The 10,994-nt window shown below is 44.9% G+C and overlaps 1 protein-coding gene across 1 annotated transcript; it reads left to right on the top strand.

The window, feature by feature from the left end:
• The first annotated feature begins 10,351 nt into the window (after positions 1 to 10,351).
• LOC146754220 (rho GTPase-activating protein 32-like) lies at positions 10,352 to 10,994 on the top strand. The gene is made up of 3 exons (XM_085527485.1): positions 10,352 to 10,470; positions 10,619 to 10,696; positions 10,881 to 10,994. Exons 1-3 carry the CDS (start codon positions 10,357 to 10,359, stop codon positions 10,992 to 10,994), a joined length of 306 nt encoding a protein of 101 aa, XP_085383611.1. The 5' UTR covers positions 10,352 to 10,356.

A 10,994-nucleotide genomic window follows, 5' to 3' on the forward strand; every position in this document is an offset into this window, starting at 1 on the left:
AGGTGCGTGCTGCCCTGGCAGCAAGTGCCTCCCTCAGCTGTGAAGTAGCACAGGATCCAACCGAAGTAAAATGGTACAAGGATGGAAGACTGCTTGCCTCCTCCAGAAAGTTCAGAATGGAATCTGTGGGCAAAACACGGCGTCTGGTTGTGGAGCAGCTGGAGAAGAAAGATGCTGGAGAATACATCTGCGAGGCTGCTGGCCAGAAGATGACCTTCAAGTTGGAATCAACTGGTGAGCATTCGCTTTGGGAGCACTAAGCAGCTTTGGTGGGATGTGGTTGGGGTGGAATGGGTGGTTTCATTGACATGAGAGAACAGGCAGTGATGCTGTGAAACCAGATGGATGATGCTCAGCCTGGCCATGTGCCTCAGAGCTCTTTGCTCAAGGAAGCCAAGTGTAGTTGTGGGTTTGCTCTCAAGAGCACAGTTTGGTAGGGATGAGTTGGCGGTTGGACTAGATGACCTTAGTGGTCTTTTCCAGCCTTAGTGACTCTGTGGTTCTCTGCTTCAGGGAAGACCTGCTCTCTGACTTACACACGTGTCCAAGTCAAGGATGCAGCAGAAATCAAATCTGTAGCAGAAAAGGCAGAATCTCGTGCCCATCTTACAGTTAAAGGTAATTATGCTTCTGATGACGATTTTGCTTAAATTATCTTATATTATAAACCAGCTAACATCCTTTGCTTTAATGTCTAAGAAGTTAAACACCACCAGGACCTTTCACAGAAATAAAAACTCCTACCTACCTATCTTTCTGCCCACAAAGTATCCACCTTGTCTTTTGGGATTTACTTTTGCTAAGTAAAACAGATTATTTTCTTAGGAGGTTGATTTTCTACCGCTAGACTTGAGATTTGTGTTTGAACGTTGAGGGATAAAAAACATAGCTTGACTTTTTCTTCATTTTTTCTGTCTGTTTGAAAAGAGCACAGGGATCTTTTTTTAATATATACAATGTTAGGGTATATATATGATGTTAAGTGCGATAAAGAAAAGGGAGACATTTGAGTTAGCACACTACTCAAGAGTTCAGTCCCCAGCTTTGCCACTGTTACCATTATAAGGGCAAGAACTTCCTGGAAAATGAATTTCTCCTAAGTAGAGTCATTACATTTGAGCTACAGGGACCTTTACTAGGAGAAAACTTGTTCAGAGCTAAGTTGCTGTATTTAACCAAAGTAATTATCAATGTCCGTGTTTCATTGAACCTCTTTTCCATTTTGTAATGCGAGGAGTTTGATATCGGGATGGGAAGGTCATGTTTTGATTTGGATGTTGGACTGGGAATCAGAAGATCTGGGCTCTCTTCAGGTTGTCAGTCATATTGTCTGACTTCTTAACAACATTCCTTTCTTTCTATTATTTTTTAATGATGTTTTAAGGCATTTTGAGCTGATAGGTGTAGTGTTCATGTGCAGTAATGCTGACATGAGTAAGTAGGGTGATAATGTAAGGGTTTTTTACATTCCTTCTAAATCTCTGCTTTCTCTTGTTCCATCCTTCTTAAAGAGCAATCCATTAATCTAGTAAAGGAGCTGTGTGATGAGGATGTGACTGAGCCTGAAGAAGCCAAATTTGAATGCGAGGTATCCATTCCTTCTGTGAAACCTCGCAGGTGGTATCTACGTGGGAAGTCTTACAGGCTGGCGGAAACTTGATTATGCAGCAAGAAGGCACCATCCACCGGCTGACCATACTGAAAACCACCACTGATATGACAGGCACCATTCAGTTCTCAATTGGCAGATCCAAATCCACAGCCAATCTGCTTGTTAGAGGTAACATATCCTGGCTTGGTTTACTTCATGAAGATGAAGAATTAATTAATGTCCAGTCTTCCTTCACTGGGGTCTTTGAAATATTGTGTGTGTGTCTGGAGGTTCTGCTCCATTTCCAGTTCAAAGTCATTGGACACTAAATGAGACAGCTGCGTCTCAGTAAAAGATCTGTTTGAATAGCTGTGATGTGCTTACTATTCAGATCTACAGAGCTGAGGTTTTGTCCTTGGCTATACCAAAGAAGTTAAATCAGGTGAAATTAATTGTATTTCTGAAGTAGACAAGTTTAAGTTTGGTAGCACCTAAATTTGATGCAGTTTGTCATTGATTTTATCTGAAAAAAATTTGCAGGCTTTTTATCTCCTGTTGTCCCCAGTGTAAGAGTCTCCATTCACATCCTAAAGTACTTATTATATTTTCAAGTCACTCTTATTTGAATAAAAGCCTCAACTGGGAGCAATTTAATAAGCACAGAGCAAGAGCTGGAGCTTGCATTTGGTAGATACTATACAGTATTACTTTATAGAAATGTAATCAATGGCCTTCCCTATAGACAATCATTTGTTTTATCTTTAGAGTTGTTCAAAAAACCATTGTGAACATGACATTAATTGGAATGGAATAGATGCAAGAGACTTTCCTCTTCTTCCAATTGTCCTCATCCTTTCTTCTCTTCCACCCCTGCTTTTCAGATTACCATATACAAATCACCAGGAAGTTGGAGGACAAGACAGCTTTGGAATGTCATTCTGTCATCCTGTCCTGTGATTTCAGGCCTTCTCCAAAGGTTGTGAAATGGTTCAAGGGCCGCACACCCATCGAGCCCTCTGAGAAGTACAAGATCAAGAGGGATAAGCATTCAGCAGAGCTCCAGATTCTGAAGCTGAAGCCCGATGATGCTGGTGTGTACAAGTGCAAGGCGGGAATTGCAGAGACTGAGGCCACGCTGACAGCTGAAGGTATGAGCAGGGAGGGTGGCCTCTTCCATGTCCTATTTCACCTCAGATTTCTCTTCTTGAGGTTGATTTCTGCCGTTCTCTCCTGCTAACTTTGCAAATGTATAAACTTCACTGAGAAGATTACACAAAGATTATCTAGTCCAGCCATTCTACCACATCCCAGTATGCTTTATAGTAACAGTGGTAACAGTTCACCTTGTTTCCCTACAGCCCACGATGTAGAAGTAAGGAAGCACCTGCAGGATGTGGAAATTGAAGAAGAGAGCTCTGCTGTCTTCTCCTGCGAGCTGTCCCATGATGATGAGGATGTGGAATGGTTTCTGAATGGCAACCTCCTTTACACCAACAATTACAAGGACATCAAGAACGTTGGCAACTGCTGCACACTGACAGTGAAGCAGGTTAAGCCTGAGGATGCTGGCCCAGTGACAGTGAAGTCAGACAAGGTGTCAGAAAGCGCGTGCCTGAAGGTGAGAGGTGGGTCTGATCACAGCCCTCCTGGATGTAAGAGATGCTAAGGAGCTCCAGTTCATTCTATTGTGCAGCAGTCCTGCTTCTAAAGCTCACCTCTCTGGGGTGACAAGTCATCAGGGGCTTTCTTCCAGTGGAAGGTTCCATTGCAGCAGATATCAACGAAGGAGGATGGTTTTGGTGTCCTGCCAAAGCATTCCATTGCTTTTTATCATCATTTTACTTAACACAAGGAGAGTTACAGGAGCAAATTTTTTTACTGCTTCAGTGCCATGCAGTGTCAATGCTGTTGTCTCCAAGGATTTATGACTGCAGGGAGAGATCATTCAGTGTGTGTTTTGCCTCTGGAATGACTAATGACCAGGCTGTGAGCAACCCGATCTAGCTGTGAATGTCCCTGTTTATTGCAGGGGAGCTGGGCTAGATGGCCTTTAAGGGTCTCTTCCAATTCTAAGGATACTGTGATTCTAATCTGCTCTCCCCAGTAATTAAGCTCTTTTACTCTACGCGCTCAGAGTTTGAAGGATTTCCTCTTTCTCCTTTCTTTTGCATTTGGTGGATCTTTTTTCCCCAGTGTAAACCTCTGATGTGTGAAATAGAAGATAGATAAAAGGAGTCAATAAAGAGGAAAATCAAAAGTGTTCAGCAGCTTATCCTCTTAATACTGTGGCCTGCTGTATGAGCTCTGCTCCACGTGAGGGCAATGCCAGCTCTCCAGATTTAGAAGAGCTACATCCCAATTTTTTCATATGATATCAGTCCCACCCACGGCAATGCAGGCTGTCCCTCCTGTTCCCTGTATTCTCCTACTGAATACTTGAGAATTCCATAAAGCGTATTCAGTCAACAGACATGAAACCACTTTAGGTTCTATATTGGTGTCGTCAGTAATGGTAAAGATTTATTGATACCTCTTTAAAAATCTGAACACAACTGGAAATGTCTCAACTTCTGTATCACGTTGTTCTGTTTTGCCTGTTTAATTGCAGAGAAGCCTGCTGTCTTCATGAAGTGTTTGAATGATGCTTTTGTTGAGGAGTGGGGTGTGATTAAATTGGAATGCAAAGTCTCTAAAGAGAAGGTCAAACCAGTGTGGCAAAAGGACGGTGTTGTGCTCACTTCTGGCAACAAGTTTGAGCTGCTACAGTCTGGGAAGACCCTATGTCTCCTTCTCCATGACCTCGAGATGTCAGATGCAGGTTTATATACCTGTGATATTGGCACTGATGTTGCCAAGTCAAATGTCGGCGTTCAGGGTAAGTACTGTGGAAAGTGAAGGAGTGCTAAAAGCACATTCAGTGTGGTCACTATGTCTTACACCTATTCCCCCACGAGCCTTAATAGTTTCTACAATAGAACTGTATTTCTGCAATTTAGCGCAGTGATGTCTGGAAAATTCCCATTGCTTTTGAAGTAAATGTATCTCCTTTTGCCATGAAAATCACAAAACACGTCAAGAATGTCCTGGAAATGTTTCCTTTCTAAACATCCCTAAAATGGAGAAATGGTTTGAACACCAGTAGGGGTAGGATGGTAACAAATTAGCTAATAGAAACATTTAATGTCTTGTCGTAGGCAAAACCCTTTTTCTCACGCAGCATCCTAGAGTTGTCCTCTCTGTTAGGTTTTTCCCTCTGTAGCTCATTGAATCTTCATTGTGCTCCATGGACTGAGCTGCTCTCCTTGTAGTTCTTCCAGAGCAAAGCCAAGAGATTCACGTCTCTTTTTTTTATAGCTTTCTGGTAATTCTGAGAGGAGAATGTCTTAGAGAATACATCAGTGAGGAACGCAGCCATGATCTGCAAATCCTGAGTTCAAACACCAGTACTGCTACTCACATTGGTCACGAATGCCTTTTCTCCATCTGAACCTCATACTAACCTATCTCTTATCTTCCAGAGCTGAATATTGGCATTAGCAAACGGCTGATAAACACTGAAATCCAGGAGGTAGAAGATTGCACTTTTGAATGCATTCTGTCCCATGAAAGCATTGATGAGTTCAAGTGGACACTGAATGGAAGCAGAGTGGAAAGTGGTGGGCGATTTAAAGCTTCTAACGTGGGTTGGTAAGAGACTCTCCTTATCAAAAGTGTGACTCCTACTGACTCTGGGGAAGTCGTTTTTATTGCCCGTGGTCTAACCTCCAAAGCCTCTCTGTCTGTGAAAGGTAATGAGATGGGAGAGATTCTGGGGTCTGATTCCTTCAACTGTCTTCTGATAAGATTGTCATGAGAGCTAACTCATAATATGGTTAAAGTGAATAGCAACCTTCTACTTGAACCTTGAAGCACTGAGAATTTCTCTTAAAAATAAGTAAAAGGAGGAACCATTTGACACAAATGTGAGAACTACCCAAAGCACTGGGGTAGTGTTGGAAATGGGCATCTCACTACAGCTTGTTCCATTAACAGTAAATCAGGAATGATCTGTTGAGGGAACTGTGGGAGCAAATATCCTCTAAGTATAAGCTGAAGGGATGGCCTTCACATCATCTAGCTGTACAACAAATTCCTATCTAGAACATGTGCATCTGAGAGCATCATCTGAGGCTCCCAGTGTGATCAGTGGAGAGAAGGAAGAGGCAGTTTTCAGACATGGTTCATCATCCTCAATGGGGTAGATTTAAGAGAGAATTAATGGTGCCTGGAATTCTATTGTCTGTACTTTACAGATTACTGCTGGCTGTAGGATGGCATCTGTTGCAAGTGCCTCTCTAACTTATCTCCAGCATGTAGATGCGTGTATTTTGAGAGAGGCATCCTACCCTAAGTGTATGTTACTCAAAAAGCATGTTTTCTTTCAGAAAAAACTACTGAGGTAACAAAACAGCTGGAGGATAAGACAGCAGCAGCAGGGCAGGACATCAGCCTGAGCCGTGAGCTGTCGAAACCAGATGTGAACATCAGGTGGTACAAGGATGGCAAAGCAATCAGAAAAAGCCAGAAGTACGACTTGCAGCAGGAGGGAACTGGGGCCATTCTGATCATCCATGACTCTACCGCCAAGGACAGCGGGGAGTACACCTGTGAGACAGAGGACTCTGAAACAAAAGCCAGGGTCACTGTGCAAGGGGAGTTGAAAAGCACACTGGGGATGGCATGTAGAGAAGTCGAGGTAAATATCTGCAGCCTGTGGGTGATGTTTTTCTCTTCTGTTTCCTTGAGCGGGATCAATTCTTAGTTTTCAGAAAATATGGTGGATTAAAATATTTTAGTTAAAATAATCTCTAAACTGAATGATAAATGGCATGAGAAAGCAAAGCTGAGAACTAAGCTCCAGAAGAGAAAACAAAGTCAAGTATGGCATATTTAGAGACAGGTGAAGAACCCTTGAGCGCACTGAGGAGTACTAGCATACTCTGGAATGTCTCTTGGGCTCCCTACAGCACACATACTTGCTCTGGGGCATGTCTGGATGTCTGTAGAGCTAATTGCAGGGCCCTGAGAAACCTCTGGGGCACATTAGGGGGCACTGGCTTCCATGTGAGTGTTTCCAGGTTCCCAGAAGTCAACAGGGAAGCCTTTGGAGACCCCTTGGGAAGACTCAGTGGGGCCCTAGAGTGATGTAGCAGCTTGTGTTGGTTGCATCTGCTTGGCAGGGAAGCGAGTTCCCTGGTGGGAGCTGACTGACTGGGAGGTGATTCCCTTGGTTTAATTAATTTAATTACCTGGATTATAATTAAATAACACTGTTCAGCGTTCAATCAAGATTATATTTTTCCAAAGTACTGCAGTCGTGCATCTGTAGCAGCTTTCCTAAAATATATCGAGTTTATTCAAAATTCCAGTGATGCTCCTAAAGCACTTGAAGTGCATTTGAGGTGGCGAGTGACAAAACAGCTCTGAGAGAATCATCATCAAATCAGAACATTGGAACGGTAACTAATAGCAGAGATTCTGATAAGAATATTTAAATTTTCAAATTACCTTTTTCTAAAGTTGTATTTCACCAAGTTTCATCAATATGCACACTGAAGAGCTGACTTGCTATGTTTCTTTTTATAAAAAATCATGTGTTACAATTGAGAAAAGAAGGTATAGCATGTAACATCCTCCAAGTAAAGTGCAAAAAACATTTCTTCACAGTTCCAATTAATGTCTTAGGTTTTGTTCAGACTCACTAAATGATGTATTTCAGGGTACATCACATGGGAATATAAGAAGACTATTCAGAACAGGAGCTGCAGAGCAAGATGAACAGCATGTGAAGGTAAGGCCGGGAACCAAGGACACAGCTTTTGTGTCACTCAGCCACCTGTGGCAGAGGTCAGGATTTCAGCAGGGATTTCTGCAGACGTTCCTTGAACACCCCCAGGGTGGGTGACTCCACCACCTCCCTGGGCAGTCCATTCCAGTGCCTGGCCACCCTTTCTGAGAAGTAATATTTCCTAATGTCCAGCCTGAACCTCTCCTGCCGCAGCTTGAAAACATTCCCTCTAGTTCTATCAGTAATGACACGAGAGAAGAGGCCGACCCCCAGCTCACTGCAACCTCCCTTCAGGAAGTTATAGAGAGCAATGAGGTTTCCCCTGAGCCACCTCTTCTCCAGGCTGGACATTCCCATCTCCTGCAGCCTCTCCTCATATGGCCCCATTGTGCTCCAGACCCCTCACCAGCTTTGTTGCCCTTCTTTGAACACGTTCCAATGCCTCAGTGTCTTTTTCTCAGTGAGGGGCCACAAACTGGACACAGAATTAGAGTTGTGGCCTCACCAGTGCTGACTACAGGGGGACAGTCACCTCTCTGCTCCTGCTGGCGTCACTGTTTCTGATGCAAAATGTATGTAAGTGTCACATGTGTGACATCCTTTTTGATGGAGTTCTGTGACTGGAGTTCAATGGATTTGAGAGCTGACTTGAAGCCTGTGGGCATCACCCAGGAGTTGGGGTGAGAGGATGAGGCGTAGGAACAGGAACCTCTTTGGTCGTTACTAACTCCCAACTTTTTGGTCAGGAATCTCTGTGTGTTTCTTTATCATGTAAAGAACAGAGTCATTGTGCAGCTTGTGAATGAACTGATTCACGCCTTCTGATTGGTGCTGTTCTCTACAGGGAGCTGCAATGGAAATGGACACTTGTGGTCCACTGTCCAGCCCCCTCCCGTGTTGGATTTTCTGGGCTTTGAGACACGTCTTCCAGATGCACTTTGTGTTATTTCTGATGTGTTGACCTGTTGAGCTCCAGCCCCAAAGGAGGATTCAAGTACTACCATTGGGAATGTAGTATTTCTTGCTAAACAGAATTCGTGTGCACCCTTGTCTTTCGTCTGCACAAAGGATCTTGTAATCATCTCTGTCTGTGTTTCTTTTAGAGCCAGAGATGGAGCAGAGAGGAACACAGACTTGGGTGAATCTTCATTCAGGAGCAGGGACACGTCATGCTCATCTGAGGTGTCTGGCTGACAGCAAGAGCAGAGAGGTAAGTTTCATAGGGTCGCGTGCCCATTTTATTTTATTTTTCATTCATGATGCATAGAGGCGTTCCCCAGACAAAGTGAGCATTTCTCAACTGGACTTTCTAGAAATGAGCTAGGCAGTGAAAATGGGTTTGAAGCATTCCTAAGAGCCCCGCAAGAGAATGCTGAGAGTTAATCTGGCACCCTCCTTTGGAAACGTCCGTTGTCTGTCAGCTCTTCAGCTGTGCCCTAACACCTCCCATTGCGCTGCCACACCAGGATAGAATTCCAAGCCCACACTGAGTCCTGGAATGTTGTGGTGCCGTGTTGGAATCAGATGTGACCACGTGGTCTTGGCTCCCCGCCTTGTGGGGGGTCATGGTGGACCAGGCTGTTGGCCGTTGGTGATGTCATAAGCGGCTGGAATGAGGGGAGGAGCGGTGCGTTCTGTGTTCCTTTGTGGGTGAGCTAGTGGTCGGAGTGGTTGGTTGTCTTGTTGTTCTTGTGCCTTTTGTGCCGTTAGTTAGTTAGTTTTGTTAGTTAGTTAGTGTTGTTAGTTAGTTAGTGTTGTTAGTTAGTTAGTGTTGTTAGTTAGTTACTGTTGTTAGTTAGTGCCGTTAGTTAGTTAGTTCCGTTAGTTAGTTAGTGCCTTTAGTTAGTTAGTGCCGTTAGTTAGTTAGTGCCTTTAGTTAGTGGCTTTAGTTAGTATCTTTAGTGCTTTTTCTTCTCACCGTCGTGTGCAGCAGCTTGTAGGTAAGCTGAGCTGACGTGGGATGGATGGGTGGGCAGTGAGGTGTTGAGAACTGCTGGCTGCTTGAGCTCACAGCACCGTATTGCTTACTCTTGACCATCAGACGTAATTTTCCCCGGTACACACGTTCCAAAGGGGGTATCCGTAAAGTTGGCACCTGTCCCGTGCTTCTTCCATTGTCTTTGCTCAGTAGTGGAAGATTTGTAAAGTTGCTGGGCGGACAGGCATCACGTAGCCTGAGACTCAGCATGTCTTGCAGCAAGTGGGTGGGACAGTTGTGCTGTGTGTGTTATTCCATGACTGTTATAGCCCTGCTCTCTGACCTGCTCTTTCTCTCTCCTCTCCTCACCCTCCGCCCACTGCCTCGGTGCAGCTTTTGCTCTCATTTCATCCGAGCAAAGCGACAAGGAACTGCTGCAGATAGCTTGAGGTGATCTCACTGCCAGGTACGTGCCATGTTTTGTCCCCCCGCATGGTTTTGCCGCAGGGTATGCGCGGGTAGCTCTGAAGAAGTCTGTCCATACTGTGCTGTGTGAATAGAGAAAACAGAAGTGTGTTTCTGCTCTGTTCCAGCTGTTCACACTTGCTGTGATGGGTGCTGCGTGCAGTGGGATCAGCCGTGAGCCTGAGTTGGCAGCGACGGAGGTACAGTATGAAGCTCTGGCCGGTCTTTTTTCCCTGTGTTGAGCCATTAGAAGGAGCTGCAGGTGTACTCTCCTGCAGGAAAGAATGGGCCAAAAAGGGCCTGGCCACCTGTCTGTGCCAGTGCCATTGCTGATTAGTCTGGGTAGAGAGAGATGCATCTTTGCATGGCCTGGCAATGCACGCCAGAAAGGGAAATAACTGTGATGAGACGTGCAGCTCCTTCTGAAGTGCTCCTGATAAGGACGGAGCGCATTTGCTGCAGCTTTCTTTGCAGATGTGCTCCTCACCTTGAAATCCTCCTGATTTGTCCTCATCTCCTGACCACGGCCTGTGCTCTGTTTTGCAGGCTGATAACATGCGGGAGCCGCAGCTGGTGCGTGCTATGTCATCTTTAAACGTACCAGCAATTGCGGCAGCCCATGTTATTAGGAGCCACGTCGCCCAGGGGCCGGATGAGCTCTCTCTGGAGGTAAGCAGTTCCAGGCGTTCCTTGTTGTTGTGCACAGAATTAGTATAGAGTGTGAACGCCTCGGGAATACTCTCATATTTTGTGTCGTAGAAGAAGGCTTTTGTTTTAGCTGTGCTGAAGCTGGGATTGATGTTTCAATCTTTTGCAGGTTGGAGACATCGTGTGCATTGTTGATATGCCACCAAAGGAGATGAGCCCCTTTTGGAGAGGCAAGCGTGGCTTTGAGGTAGGCACACATTTTTGACTAGAGAGCACAGCTTCAGTAGTGTCTAGAATCTCCGGTTGGAGCTGCTCTGCCTGCACAGGATGGCTTCTGGATGCAAACAGTTGCCCTGTGTCGGTGTCAGAGGACCTTCCCTTTGGCTCTGGGCTTGGGCTAATGCCCACCTGTCTTTTTGTTATTATTACAGGTTGGTTTTTTCCCTGGTGAGTGCGTGGAACTCATCAGGGGAAAGCTGCCCGAGTCCATCCTACATTCATTGCTAAAGCCAGGTGCGTATTTTACATTTGACAATGCGGGTTAG

Source organism: Coturnix japonica, chromosome W (genome assembly GCF_054131305.1).
Source record: "Coturnix japonica strain WE chromosome W, WE-NBRP24, whole genome shotgun sequence".
NCBI lineage: Eukaryota > Metazoa > Chordata > Aves > Galliformes > Phasianidae > Coturnix > Coturnix japonica.

Bases quoted from the DNA above. Each gene is read 5' to 3' on its own strand.
- LOC146754220 (XM_085527485.1), top strand. From the start codon at position 10,357: ATGCGGGAGCCGCAGCTGGTGCGTGCTATGTCATCTTTAAACGTACCA. The intron at 10,471-10,618 runs GTAAGCAGTTCC...AATCTTTTGCAG, and splicing joins CGGATGAGCTCTCTCTGGAG to GTTGGAGACATCGTGTGCAT. The intron at 10,697-10,880 runs GTAGGCACACAT...TTATTATTACAG, and splicing joins GAGGCAAGCGTGGCTTTGAG to GTTGGTTTTTTCCCTGGTGA.